This window comes from Zalophus californianus, chromosome 15 (genome assembly GCF_009762305.2).
Source record: "Zalophus californianus isolate mZalCal1 chromosome 15, mZalCal1.pri.v2, whole genome shotgun sequence".
Classification (NCBI taxonomy): Eukaryota; Metazoa; Chordata; class Mammalia; order Carnivora; family Otariidae; genus Zalophus; species Zalophus californianus.
The window spans coordinates 59282726-59298029 of record NC_045609.1 but is presented as its reverse complement, the minus strand read 5'-3'; the positions used below and the strand labels follow the sequence as shown (position 1 = coordinate 59298029).

Below are 15304 nucleotides of genomic sequence, written 5' to 3'. Positions count from 1 at the left end.
GGTTCAGACAAGGGTCATGGAGTTGAAACGGGCCTCTGGAGAGATAACCCAAGCCACCGCCTCTGCTCTCTACTTCATAGCCCCACAGAGAGTAGATCCCTCTTATCTGGAAGACCCAGGAAATGCTTACCCTCCCAGTCTCTGCTCAAAGTCAACTCTTCTGGGAGCCTTTCCTGAGTCCCCAGGTAAGACTTGGGTATCCCTCTGAAGCTTCTATTGTAGTTTGTATAGACTGCCATTAAAATCATTCTTGTATTACAATTTTATTGTTTGCTTTTCTGTATATCTTCCCATTAGATTGTATGTTTACTTGAGAGCAGGGACCAGACCTTTTCATCTGTGTATGCCCAGGCTTTGCAACAAATCAGGCACAGAGTGGTATATGGTTCATGAATGTATGGAGCCAAGAGGCCTTACGGACAGGAGCCAGAACCAGGACTAGGAGGGAGGGTGAGTTCCTGTTGGCTCACTGATCCAAGAGAGGCAAAGGGCCTCAGAAGGACCACAGCCCACCTATCCTCTAACTGGTAGCAAGCAAAAAATCTTGAAAGAAACAGGCCAAACACAGATGGAGTTTTACTGACCAGTGCTGAGGGAGATGTTCTTGACAGCCCTCATTCTACACTTGCTGTTGGTGAGCAACACATTCAAACCCTCAAGGGGCTCTGTCAGCCCACTGCTTCTGGGCGAATGCGCTAACTCGCCCTCGGTAAGGAAAGCCTAGTCTTCGCCTACCGCCGGCTCTTGTGACTTGTTCTGGCTGCCTTATCTGTGCCGTCTTTCAGGAACATTGTGAGAACCAAGGAGCCAACGCAATCAAAGTGCTTAGCACCAGCCTGGGACATAATGAATACTCAAGAAATGTTAGCTTTTTTTTTTTTAATGTTCAAGTTGAGTCATCCCTTCCAGGCATAAGCATTCCTATGTCCTGTCCTGCGAGGGATCCAGGGAAGTGCCTTCTTAGAGCGTAGCTCTAATACCTGCAGGATGACCTCTGTCCCACCAGTGAGGTGAGTTGTTGGGTCCTCTGGGAGGTTTTTGGACACCAACCAGGTGTCCAACAATTCAATTCAATTCTGACACTGACTTCCTGGAATTAGCACAGTCTCCCATGAGACTGACCGGACTTCAGATGCTAGTTGTAAGTCTTGGGCCACCCATACTTCTGACCAACTAGCTATAAAGCCCCTTCCTCGTGAACAATAACTTGCTAGAATGGCTCATAAGATCTCCAGAACACACTTGACTTATGTTTGTCGGCTTGCTATAAAGGCTACAACTCAAGAAGAGTCAAATAGAAGAAATGTACAGGGCAACGTATGGGGGGTGTGGGCTGCATCTGTGGGGCTTCCCTGCTCTCACCACCTGTGCCATCCTCTTAGCACCTTCATGCCATCACCAATCCAGAAGCCCTCTGAATCTCATTGTTCACAAATTTTTATAAGCCTGTCTTCAGCCCCTCTCTCCCTCCCCAGAGGTTTGTAGGGGGGCTTAAAGTTCTAACCTGCCCATCACCTGAGCTTTCTCTCCAACAGCCCTGTCCTGAGGCTAGCAAGGGGCCACACCCTAAGTCGCTCTTTAGGCTTATGAACAAAAACCACTCCTACTATTACTCAGGAAATTCCAAGGGTTCAGAGGTCTGTACCAGGAACCAGGGACAAAGACCAAATATAGGTCTTATTATACCACAGGTCTCAAAGTGCCTTTTATCACAATTGATCATCCTAAGAGGCTCAGTGTCAGAGCCACAGAATAAGGCTTAAATTAGCCAGTTCCAGCACAAACCATGACCTCAAGATGGGAGGTTTCATGGGTCTTCTCCTGGGAGACCACTCCTCAGCAGCCTAGGAGGCAGGTAAATAAGGATATTTGCTTCAGGACAGCAGCAGTCCTAGGAGATGTGTCTCTCCAACCCCACCCCCACCCCCACTCCCACCCCAAGGTCTTCTTTGCTTTAGTTTCTCACCTTGCCTTTCAATAGGCCCTTGGGACCCAAGACCTTATTGAAAATATGTTTTCCCACGTGAGCATCCACGGCTGACAGGGGGTCATCCAGAACATAGATGTCTGAATTCTGATAGATAGCTCTGGCCAGACTAATCCGCTGCTTCTGACCCCCACTGAGATTTATACCCTGAAGAAGAAAATAATTTCTATTAAGCACTACTCCATAGTTCTGCCTTCACAGAGACTACTTATTAAGGAGGGGAAAGGAAGAGATTTGCCTCAATAAGGTATCAAGGACTTTAAACTCTTACAAGTTCCTCTATATAAATAAATAACTTCGATTCAAATAAATTACTTCAGGCCCAAGTATTAAATATAATAGAAAATGGTAATTTGGGCATATAGGATTTACTTATGATTTTTGTTTCCTGCCCCATAGGAATATAGAGCTAGACCAGGGCAGATTTTCTCTGTTTTACTCATGGATGTAACTCCAGCACTTAAAATAGTGTTTGGCACATAGTAGGTCCTCAGTAAATGTATGTTGAATTAATGAACAAAATCATTCTAGAGCTGTGTCTTCGTTAGTCTGCTAATATCTGAAGATCTGTGTCCCCCAGAGACTGCTCTATTCATTGTTAGTGATAGGGAGGAAGGTTGAAAACACCCTAAATATGTGACCAGTTATGCTGCGACCACATAATGGATACAGTAGAGTCATTAAAAATCTATTTGTAAGAAAGGCATTCAATAACCCGAGAAAATCATTCACACTAAATTTCTAAGTGTGTGAAGGAGATTATCGGGACCTTTCTCTGGGCTTCACTCATATGCAGAGGTAGAGTCAGGACACCCAAGTTCTGGTCCTGCCTCTCTGCTCCTCCCCCTGCGAGGTCAGCCTTGGGCCAGGCACTGGTTAGTTAACCTCTCAGATCCTCATCAGCTTTCTTTTAGAGGACACCATTCCAACAGTTGCTTCCAGCTACAAAATTTTAAGTTTCAAATACTGTGTAAACTCGTGTTTTCTGGTATTTGTTCCAACCCGACTACCCACACCGGCAAGCCCTTCCACTCCCGTCCTCTTCACCACCCTCACTTTTTTGTCTTTGCTATTTCTTCACCCTTTCAAGGTCCCTTGGGGTTCCAAGTACCTTCTCTCCAATCTCAGCCAGGTCTCCTCCAGGCAGCACTTCCAAGTCTTGGAGGAGGGCACAGGCCTCCAGAATCTGCTGGTATCTCTTTTCATCCAACTCTGATCCAAAAAGGATGTTGTCCTTTATGGTGCCATTCTGGATCCAGGATTGCTGCGGGACATAGGCTATGGTGCCCTAGACGGGAAGGATCAGAGCACGTGATGGTTGGATCTCCAGAAAGACAGGGTTGAAGGAGGGAATGGCAGGATGGGGAGGAAAAAAACAGAACCTAGATTTGAAAAAATGAATGCTAGGCTAACTGAGCATCTGATATTTATAAATGTGCTTGTATTTATTGCGCCAAACAGGGAGAAAGATTCGATATCCTATTCATCACTTAACCCCCCCCTTTTTTTGTTTTTACTATCACTTTCTAGCCATGATCCTAAAAACTGGGGGATGAACACACAAGCTGCTTCTAGAGCAAGGTTTTAGTCAGACCCCAGTGAGTTTCCTAAGACCAACAGAGGGCTAACACTGACAGGGGAGATGATATAGATGACATTTTAGGAAGAACCAAGAGCTTTGAATTAGGGTGCCAGGCTGGTGCATGAAGCCGATCATATCCAAAGAGAGATGGAGCCTGACAAAGGCCTGTGTTTGAGAATGAGCTCACTTATGAGGTAGCAAGAGAAAGCTCCCTAACATGCCTGAAACTAATGTAACATGGTTGTCAACTATACTCAAACATTTTTTTGAAAAAGCTTCCCAAAAGAAGTTAGGAAACATGGGGCACCTGGTGGCTCAGTCGGTTAAACATCCGACTCAATTTCAGCTCAGGTCTTGATCTCAGGGTCATGAAATCAAGCCCTCCCCCACTCGCTCACATGCACTTTCTGTAAAATAAATAAATCTTAAAAAAAAAAAGGAGTTAGGAAATAGATTTTAATCTGTAGAGTGTGTTCTGCTATACTGCATGTTTATTTAATGTAAACTAGCTCATAAGTGGTAATCAGGGAATAATGTCAGTATAAGGTGGAAGAAGCATTAGTTCTTAATTTTCTAAGCATGTCAGTGTCAAGCAGAGGGGCAAGCTTTCTCATAATTAAAAAGAAATGCTTAGCAATATATGAAGTTCTTAAGGAAAAAAGCTAAAAAAAATCTATTGACATGCCTTTTTTTTTTTTTTTTGATGCAAGTAGTGTCTGGTTAAATGATTCCAAGTACTTATAATTTCCCCTAAATTTAACTCTCTGGGAAAGCAGAGAGTGCTAATAAAGATACTATGAAAAGATTTATTCTCTGTTAAAAAAAATTGATGAAGATGTCTACACCCTCTATCAAATTTCTGTGTTGGAAGCAAGTGCCTTCAAAGACCAAGCTCTCAAAGGAGGAGGAAGGTGGCCCAGGACTAACTGTGATGCTGAGTGTGATTTACAGTGCTGCTGTTTTAATTGTTGTTATTGTTGTTGGTTTTGTTGGTACCTAGGTTACAAAATTATGTAAGTTTTTTTTTAAAGATTTTATTTATTTATGAGAGAGAGCACATGAGCAGAGGGAGGAACAGTGGGAGGAGCAGAGGGAGGAGCAGTGGGAGGAGCAGAGGGAGGAGCAGAGGGAGGAGCAGTGGGAGGAGCAGAGGGAGGAGCAGAGGGAGGAGCAGTGGGAGGAGCAGAGGGAGGAGCAGTGGGAGGAGCAGAGGGAGGAGCAGTGGGAGGAGCAGTGGGAGGAGCAGAGGGAGGAGCAGTGGGAGGAGCAGAGGGAGGAGCAGAGGGAGGAGCAGTGGGAGGAGCAGAGGGAGGAGCAGTGGGAGGAGTAGACTCCCTACTGATGAGGGAGTCCAACGTGGGGCTTGATCCTGGGACTTTGGGACCATGACCTGAGCTGAATGAAGGCAGACGCTTACCCGACTGTGCCACCCAGGCGCCCTGAAAGTTATATAAGTTTTTAATGACACTTTTAGAAACATAGATTAAAAAGAAAAGTATAGGCAATTCTGCTTTAAGATTATTTATTTGACAGAGAGAGAGAGAGCGAGAGAGCGCACAAGCAGGGGGAGCGGCAGGCAGAGGCAGAGGGAGAAGCAGGCTTCCCGCTGAGCAGGGAACCGGACGTGGGGCTGGATCCCAGGACCCTGGGATCGTGACCTGAGCCGAAGGCAGACGCTTAACTGACTGAGCCTCCCAGGCGCCTATACTTTGAAGGAAGAGTGCTCTATATAAGTTTTCAAACTGAAGTATACATATGGGAATCACCTGGGAACCTCATTAAAAATGCAGATTTTTAGAATCTACCCCAGAGTCTATGTGTGGAGTGGGGCAAGAATCTACAGTTTACAAGTCTAACAAATGTCTCTAAGACCGCACCTGCAGCAAAACAACAGTGGTTATCAGATTCCCCTCCTCGGTGCATTCTCCCAAACAAGAAAGCAGCGCTAAGTGGCCCACATTTGAATGTCAGAACTCTTCTCCTTGGCATTGTCTCTCACCTTGATGGTGATGTGCCCGTGGACATTTTCCATTTCTCCCAGCATGGCTGACATCAAGGAGGACTTCCCAGAGCCCACAGTGCCCACCACAGCCACCAACTGGCCTGGCATAATGTCCAGGTTCACACTGAAAAAGAAGAGTATTTGAAGGAGATGAGGAGAGTTATTCAAGGGTAGTTCAGGCCACTTCTCAGACTATCCATGGGAAGTCTGGTATTAGGAAATTTTCCCTCAAGATTGGAAAATTTGTCTTGGATATAGAAGACTCTGAAGTGTTTCTTTAATACTTTTTTAAAGCTCTAAAGGGCTAGAGGGTGAATCCTAACTTACCCAACTACATAAGCTGTTTGTACCATTGTAGCCTTCCATTGGAAAAATTCTCTTAGCACCAACATGGTACCATTGAACAAGACCTTAATGGGAGTCTGGAGACCTGGGTTCGAGTCTCAGCTCTGCTACTGCTAAGCTATATGATCTTGGAAAGTCACTTCCTCTGGACTCTCATTAATGAGCTAATGGGGTTGGAATAGATCCGTGTTTCCCAAACTTGGCTATTCAATGAGAATAGCCATTCAGTGGGACACTTGCTGAAGGCAGAGATTCCCTGCCCCGTCCCCTGGAGACCTGGCTGTGTCTGGCTGGGGAAGGGCACACACTGAGCGGGACTCCTAGAAACTCTGTGCCCACCCTATTTTTGAGTCCCAGAATATTTGGAACATCAGGAACTTCTTCACAATCTTTCTGAACCTGCCCATTGCTAGTATAAGTCTAAAAGAAGTTCAGCTCAAAGTGGGAGCCCTGTCCAGTCTTCTCTCTGCAAAGGGAGGCTTTCAGGTTGGGAGGGTTCAAAGGAGGTGCTCCTGGCCTGATGCCTCCTGGGGCAGGCTCCAGAATCCATATCAAAGCCTGTAGGAATAAGAAGTGTGGCAAGTCCTAGGTGTAACAGGGAGAAGATAAGGTATGCTGATCTTTTGGGTTGGGAAGGAAGATCTGGCCTGCGCAAGCTTCCTGGGGGTATCATGTGTGCTATGTTCAGTGGAGTTGGGTATATGCTATGTATCTCACCCTGTATATACAATGTTTTCTCCTATCCAGACATCCCTATGATAAAGTTAAATTTATAAATTAGGCCCAGTAAGAGATTAACAATAACTAATAAGATGGAACAATTAGAACAATATACTGTCATAAAAGGTACGTGAATGTGGTCTTACTCTCTTGTGGTACTGCACTCAACCTTCTGATGATGATACAAGAGGAGACAATACCTATGTGAAGAGCTGAAGGGAGGTGAATAACGTAGGCATTGTGACCTAGCGTTAGGCTACTACTGATCTTCTGACTGTTGGTCAGAAGGAGGATTACCTCCTTCCAGACCGAGGTTGACCACAAGTAACCAAAACCACAGAGAACAAAAGTGTGGCTAAGGGAGCTCCTGGGCGAGGAGCAGCATGGCAAGAAAAGGCTGGCTTAGGGCAGAGGAGGTAGGATGTGGAAACAGGTTATTTAGATGTCAAACCCCAGATCTCAGGTTGAATCTTGGAGGCAACTCCCATTGTTCATTTTGGGGAAAGAAGCCATATTCTTGATTACTATTCTTGAATGAATGAATAAACTGAAGTGGGTTTTAGATTCTTGTGTGTATCATTTACCACACCAGAGCCCCAGACCACTTGCCAGTGCTGCGCTCCCTCCATCCACAATCCAGAGCACGAAAGCTTCATTGGCTCTTTCGCTGGAGGTGCACAGTCCCACAGGAAGATGGCGGGTGGCAGAGGCCGTGATGGGGAAAGAGGCTCTGGAGTTTTGCCGTCAGCTCGTCCCTCCAGGGGTTTAGCCTGCACTGATCTCTAACTGAACGTGGGCACATAGCCCATTTCCCATGTGCCCTATTATGTGGACTTCCCCAAGAACAGGCCTGGCAAGGAGAATCCTGAAGAACAGCAGGATAGAAAGGAGGCAACTCACTCTCGGATGGTGGCTTCCGAGTCCCGGTCCCAGGTAAAGGAGGCCTCTGAGAACTGCACTGCTTTGTCTGTGGGGAAGAAGGCCCTCTCTTTTAGTCAGACAGACGTCCCCATGTGTCTGTCTGCCCCTTCTCAGCTCTCATGTGTTGCTTCCTTCCGCAGCTCCTGAGATCAGCTATCAGGTGCTGACCCCTCCATTAACAGGAGGCAAAGGAAAGCTCCCGGGGTGAGACCAAAAGTGGCCTGCCAACAAAGGCCCTTTTGCTCGGATGTCCAAGCCTGTTAGGAACCCAGATTCCTGACTTGCAGACACTCTGGGTCCATTCTCGGGCCCTCTGTTGCCTAGTGTCCTAGTAAAAATTCCACCTCCAGTTAGAAATCTGGCCACTCCCTGGACTCCAGACACACAGCTCGGTTCGGCTTGTGGCTGCCCCCAGTCCTCAGATCTTCAGAACCTGCGTATGTTCTTCCCTCCAGCCTACCTTCCCCAATTCACATGCTTAGCTCCATCCTAACTTCTGCTGTCTAAATCTTTTGTAGGACTTCCTACTTATCCCCAGGGTAGCTGGCCCAGCTTCGTTTAGCAGTCTGGCTGAGCATGCTGTTCTAAATGAAATCATCACTTAAGTAAAAACAGTAAGCTTATTATGCAAATGTAGGTTCAAGGTAAACCCTCTAGCTCTTCCTGTCAGTCAGTTGGCTGCCACTAAGCCCCTGAATAGCAAAGTGCCAGTGCTGTGAAGAAGCTTGGGGAGCAACTTCAGAACTCTTACCAAAATTGCAGTCACAGCGGCGAATGGCGGAGGGGTCCAAGTCATCCCCTCCCAGGTACTGTTCTAGCCGGTCTCTGGAAACGCTGGCCTAGAGAGGGACGCAAAGGAGCTGAAGAGTAAAATATCCAATGGCAAGTACAAGCAGGGAGAGGATTTTGACTTTGTCATCGGCCCTGGATGTGGAAGCAGAGTGTCAACTTGCCGGGCTGCCCGCAGCTGATTCACCATATGCCACAGCCAGCACCTCTGGCCGCCCACCAACGACTCAGCCACCCCTCAGCCTCGGGAGGCAGAGGGCAGTTAAGGCGTTCTGTGTCGGCCCTTTAGAAAGCTCGGGGCTCAACTCTATTGCCATCTCTCCTGCCTTTGGACCCAGTTCCAGAAACTGTCTTCTGCCTTCTTCTAAGACAAAACTTCCGTCTGGTTTTGATAACTGGGCCCGTGGGGTGCTCTTCTGTAACTGACTGGATCCATGCCTTGGGCTCATCCGGGGGCCTAACCGAGCCACGACTGGGCCCCTTTATAGAGGATACTGGCCATGGCACCACAGGAACCTTACAAATGTCCACACGGGCCAGGTTTAAACTGCAGCTGACCTAAGCATTGGCAGAGCACCCTGTGGTCTCCCGAAACAGGAGACCTTGGGAGATTCCCGGGAGGACACTTCTCACTTGCCTCCCTATTCCCAGGGAGCCTGTCAGGAGACGGCTTCTCATCGCCACCTGGGTTCTAGTGAAGCCGCGGACTCTCTGCCTCACTGCCTCACTGCCTCCTCCGAGCACGGCCGCTGTGTGGGTCAGCGCCTCAGACAGGAGCGCCCCACCGCCCATGGTGCGCGGTCAGCTGGCCCCTTTTCCTGTCAGGGTCAAACTGAGACAGGGCATGTGCGGAGCGGACACCTCTGCTGGTCTTGCTTTTGCGATCTACGTGAGAAACTATCTGAATCTAAAACGAGCCTGCTCTTTCTTCATCAGCCAAATCGGTAGGCCTTTCTTCACACCCTCCAGGACAGGGAGGTCTTGAACTCGTCATTCCTACGGCCTGAGCGGTCTGAAGCCAGCCAGCCCTGGGGTCCATGCACATCGCCACACTCCATCTTCCAGGCCCCCTCACTCTGGTCTACCACCTGCCCCGTGAACATCCTCCTGAGGTCTGGTACCTGGTCCATCTCACTGACTGTGCTCATTTTTCAGGACCCCAACACTCCCTCTGGCCCATCCGAGGCCTCTTGAACTCCAAACTCGGTTTCTGACAGCTCGAAGCTCAAGAACTGCATTCGGTTTTACCACCCCATGGCTTCATGCAGAAAGAATATTTTCTTCCCCTTCGTGCCATATTTCCTGAATGCCGTATAGGTACCCCAAAGCCTTAGAAAAATGTGGGGGAAACTGGGCTGGGAAAGGGGCTTAGGAATGTTCCAGGTATCAGGGCTCATCATCATCTTCTCACTAAATGCTTTTACAACTGTTGTCTCCCTGTGAGGTAGAGGAGATTGGTATGATTATCCCCATTGTATACTCAGATAAACTAGGGCTCAGAGAGCTTGTGATTTTAATAAGATCAAACTTGGTCTCCAGAGACCAAACACATCTCTGTAATTGAAAGTTCACCCACAGAAGCTATAAGTGAGCTATGATAGTCATCTTGGAACGCAAGGGTTTTAACCAGAGATAGCAATTAGCAGTGAGAGACCCTACCCACCTGGAGAGCGGAGGAGATTACCATGGGAAACATGCTCAGGGGAAAGCGCAGGATATTGAAGAGGGTGATGGAGGTGAAGGCCTTTTCTGCATCCAAAACATTATTGCTATCCACCAGAGTGTAAACTGAAAATGTGATCACAGACACCTGGAAAAGCAAGGTCATGAGGAATTCTTTCTGAAACAGGTTCAAGGAGCCTTATGCTTTCTCAGGAACCAAGTATAGCAGAGTTGAAGGAGCCTTAGGGATGATTATCTCAACCTTCTGGTGTTACGGATGAGAAAGCTGAGTCCAGAGAAGAGAAAATATCTTGCCTGGGGTCACAAGGTCAATTAATAGTATTGCTGGGACCATAGTTCGGGTCTCCCAGCTCCTATTTTGGTGTTCCTTCCCACTCTAGACCCACACAGCCTCCTCAAGAAGGGAAGACACTCTCCTCTGCAAACCATTGCTGGATACCACATTCATGTGGACCATCCTGGAGGCTTGCTCTGGGCTGCCAGACCACCAAACTGTACACCAGGGTGAAATTAGAGCTGGGGGCATGAGATAGGAATAGCAGCTTCAGGAAGTTGAGGAGGGGGCAGAGCTCCCTGGATCTCAGGGTTAGGCCTACAGGCACTGGGCAGTCAGTCTAACAAGAATAGACCTTCCTCTTCAGGAAGCCCACCCAACCCACTGATTCCTGTTACTCACCAGGACTGGACTTAGGTATAAGAGAAACATGATTACAGACTGCATCTGCCCAAAAGTCAGCAGGTTCTTGAGTTCTTTCTTCCGAAGTTCGTGAACTTGGTTTTTGAATGAAGGTTCCCAAGCAAAATATTTCAGGATCTAATAGGATAGAAAACAGCACAGCTCACACTCTCGTCCCACAAGGACACCAGGGAGGTCTCATCCACCCAGATTTTAGGCTGTGTTCTCCAAACTGGGGGACGGAGGGTAGAAATCCAGATTGTAAGGTATGATTATAGAAAGGTAGGTTGCATTTCTTGACAACCTGCTATGTACACAAATGGTTTATACACATTATCTTACTCAATCCTTGTAACAACCTTAGTGTGATCAATTGTCCCAGTTTGCCTGGGTCTAAGGGGTTGCTCAGGACATGGGGCTCTCAGAGTGCTAAGCCCAGAAAGTTCTGGGCAAACCAGGGAGAATCCCCTACTTTTGTAGAATTATTGTATCCGTTTTAGTGATAAGGAAACAGGCTGAAGAAGCTAATTAACTTGCTCAAAATTACCAAGCTAGCAAGTGTTAGAGCTGAGACTCCAAGCCAGGGCTAGCTTTTCATTTTACTACATTTAGCAGAAAGGCATATCAGAGAAAGATCAGGGAGTTAAAAGAGGCCTCTGCATCACAACACGTGTGGGGATGAGCACTGGGTGTTATGTGCAAGTAACGGACGGTTGAAGACTACATCAAAAACTAATGACGTACTATATGTCGAACATAATAATAAAAAAGAGGCCTCTGTTTCATTTTCAAAAAGTTTAGGGTAATGCTTAAATCCTTGAATTCAAAACAACACAAATATTAAAAAATAACTTCTTGGTGACCTTTGCAGGAGGACATGCACTATTTTGAAAGCTGACCAATGGAGGGAAAGAAGTAAGCATTTATCCCGCCTATCCTGTATAGGCTTTATTTTAGGGCAACCAACTAGTTGAGTAAGATACTTCTTCATTATAGAATTCCAGGTAATCAATGTCAAAGGAATAACAGAATTAAAATTTCACTCTTTTGAAACTCCTATAATAGATCAAGGCAACCAACTTTTTCATGACCGTTTTCAACCTTGGCTGCATATTAGAATCACTTGGGGAGCTTTAGAAATATATATATATGCCTAGGCCTCAACCCCAGAGAGTCTAATTTAAATGGTTTGAATTAGGGCCCAAGCCTCAGTGGGTTTTACAAACTTCCCAGGGGGTCAAAATGTGCTGCCCAGGGCCACAAATGACTGCTCTAGGTGAAAGAATGGCAGGAAGCCTAATAAGGGGTCAATCAGGCTGACCACACCTGGACCCCCGGCAGAGTACCACCTGAAAGTATCCTTCCTCCCTAACCCCACCGAACAAACAAAACAACAAAAAACCTATCGAATCAAGCCTCTAGATCTGATCACTAATTTATAAGAAATATAGGAAATAAAACAACTTTGTTTCTCCAATAGGACAAAAAAAGATTAAAATTAAAAAAAAAAACCCAACAACAAAGGGAGTCTATTGTAGATTAAAAGCACTATCATATGCCACGTGTGGACATTTTTTGGATCCTTATTCCAATGAATTCATAGCAAACAAATGACATAGGAGGCAATTAGGAAAATTTAATGGTACCAAAAAATGACTAATTTTTTTTTTAGGTGTGATAATGGTATTGTGGTTATGTTCAAAAATAAAGTCTTTTAGAAACACATACAACACATTTATGAATGAAATGACAAGATATCTGGGATCTGCTCTAAGTATCACCTAGCAGAGCATGAAGAGGGTACACAGATGAAACAAGTTAGATCATGCTGATAATTGCTAGACGTGGGTGAGAAGTCCACGGGGTTAATCAGATCATTCTCTCTACTTCTGTGTGTGTTTGACAATTTCTACAGTAAAACATAAAAACACAACAAACCACTGAAGGGAAATAATACAGAAATCAAGATTCGAAAGAGGGCCTGAAACAGCTAGGCGGAGAAGCCTAAGACCTGGAGACTTGTGGGCAGATGAGTGGGGGGGTCCTGCAACTCGAACCCACCGCGGCTGCCATTTTACATGGAGGGTCATCTTCCCCCTGGGCTCACCTTCATCCCATTGAGAATTTCATTCATGATCTTTAACCGTTTGTCTTTGTTCTTCATATTTTTTACCTGCCAAGAAAAAGTAAAACAAAACACACTTCCTTGTGAGAGGGTCCAGATTTGGCACAAATGCTAGGTCGTGCTGGCGGCACTGTGGATGTCACTTGGTAGGAACTTGAGGTGCCAGGTGATGAGATGTGTCTCTCCCCCACCCTCCTCTTTGCCCAGGCCGCTCCTGTCAACCCCGTCTTCGTTCTGATCCTTAAAACATGCCAAGTTCATTTCCACCCCCAAAGGCCTGGCCTGGCCTGGCCTCTTCCCAGGATGTACTTCCCGAGGCTCTCTCCTTCACAGTCTGGCTCCTGCTACTCGGAGTTGAACTCAAAGGTACCCTCCTCACAAGTCTTCCCTGACCCTGTAATCTAAAACCACCACCCACTCGCATGCTATCCTATCACCCTATTTCATTTTCTTCATAGTACTTATCATGACCCAATGGTTTTCTTGTGTACTTCTGTTGATGGCTTGACTCCCCACCCCAAGGAGACTGTAAGCTCCACAAGAGCAAGAGCATCATCTAATTTGCTGCTGTGTTCCCAGAATATTATGTACAATAAATCTTTTAAAAAGAATTATTTGTAGCTAAAGGAATGCAAAGTGAATGAGTGACTATATCATATACACCATCAAGTCCTCCCACCCAACCTATGATTTCTGGCGGGTCAAAGGACTGTCCACAGGAGCCCTGCCCCCTGTAGTAGCAGGGCTGATGGCCAGGATTTAGGCTTAAAGTCTGGGTCACTCATGCATCTGCTCTGCATGATTGGTTTGTACTGCTATGATGGTGAAACAGGGCCAATCACCACAACTCTAAGAACAGCCCTGGGGTACCCGGCTGCCTCAGTCAGTGAAGTGTGCAACTCTTGAGCTCAGGGTTGTGGGTTTGAGCCCCACGTTGGGTGTACACATTCCTTAAAAATATATTTTTTTTAAAAGATGCCCAGCAGAGCAGGGTAGAAGAGTTATGTGCAGGGTCCCTGGGCAGCTCTCCCTTCTCTAATTAGGCTCTGCCCTCTCACATGAATAAAGATGGAGTATATAAACCTTAAGAGTGGCCAAAAGATGAAGAGGGAAGATGGAGAAGGCCACGTTCATGTGGGATTGTAGAACATCTTCCATCAGCTTTGCCTGCCCAAATGCCCAAGAATTAGAGTAAGCCAAAGACTTTAGACTTTGAAGAAGGTGTGTATATCCCCAGGGTGACTCGGTTTCTTTACCTGAACAGCTTTACTCTTGGCAACAAGTATCCCATTAACTGGAATTAGGAGTACCATCACCCCAACACCTGCCAAGATGGAGGGTCCCAGCTCTGCCCATAGGAAGTAGATAGATAAAGTAATCTGGAGAACATTTGACCACAGCAGATGAAAGTAGCTGGTCACATCCATGAGCTTCTGGGCATCCACAGACATCAGGTTCACCGTTTCTCCAATGGTGTACTGCTTCCTGGCCTGGTTGGATAGGGTCAGTGTCTAAAGATAAAGATTGGAATTGGGATTTATGGACAAGGCCAAGGAAAATGGGGAGTAAAAAGGAAACTCAGGAAGTGAGAACACACTAGAAGGATGGTCTCCATATGGACACAACTTTTCCCAGGGGCTCTGCCTTCTTGCCTCCAAATCTTACACACAGTGTTTTCTCATTCTTGACTACTCTTTCAGATTATTCCCATTTCCTTGAACCCCTTGCCACGCCCTCCCCAACACACACATTTCTTTGCTCAGAAAATTCCTATTCTTTAGTGTCAGTTTAGATGGAATTTATTCAGAGAAGACTTCCCCAGACTCCCAAGTTTGGGTTAGATGCCAGTACCTCCTGTGTACTCCCAGAACATTCTGGGCTTACCTTGGTCATTACATTCATCACACTGAAACTGTAATTGTTTCATCTTTCTACTTCTCCACCAGATGTAAACTCTGTGAGGACAAGGGCTACATCTGTTCATTTCACTACCGTATCACATGGCACACAGTAGGGCATCAGATACTGAAGGATGACAGGAAGGGAGGAATCACGTATTGATTCTGGCCCTTCAGACTTTGGGTATGGCAGTGTTATTTGGAGTCATGTTCTTACGAGGAAGTTGCAACCATTTCCAAGAAGGACAGAGATCTCAGAATGAAGAGGAGAGCTGCAGGTTCACACATTTGAAGCAAAACAATTTGTTTATTGTCAGGAATTTGCAGGCAATATCTAGATGCTGAATCATATAGCATGGGCTCCTGCTTTCATGTTAGAAAGATCAAAAGACTACTCTCCACAGGTCTGTCACTTACAACAATGCCTTGCACAAATGCACCCAGCCAAGGGACTTAGGGCCGGGGCACTGAAACCAGTTCACACCATGCTCACTAAAGCACCACCTGGCATGGGCCACATCTTCCTGGAGGAAGGAGAGCCTTCTAATTCCCACACAAGATAGTGTGAGGACTAGG

General features: G+C 46.4%; 1 protein-coding gene across 3 annotated transcripts in view; it reads right to left on the bottom strand.

Moving 5' to 3' along the window:
• Positions 1-15304, bottom strand: part of ABCC2 (ATP binding cassette subfamily C member 2) — a 68282-nt gene that overhangs the window by 24763 nt on the left and 28215 nt on the right. For 2 of the 3 annotated variants that reach the window (XM_027587451.2, XM_027587460.2), the window contains 9 exons: positions 14087-14341; positions 12813-12878; positions 10706-10843; positions 10010-10156; positions 8309-8396; positions 7537-7603; positions 5569-5695; positions 3099-3275; positions 1967-2134 (listed from right to left, as the gene is read on the bottom strand). In XM_027587451.2, coding sequence (XP_027443252.1) covers positions 1967-2134; positions 3099-3275; positions 5569-5695; positions 7537-7603; positions 8309-8396; positions 10010-10156; positions 10706-10843; positions 12813-12878; positions 14087-14341 — 1233 coding nt within the window. The remainder of the gene's footprint in view (positions 1-1966; positions 2135-3098; positions 3276-5568; positions 5696-7536; positions 7604-8308; positions 8397-10009; positions 10157-10705; positions 10844-12812; positions 12879-14086; positions 14342-15304) is intronic. The other variant, XM_027587470.2, reaches the window with a different exon arrangement.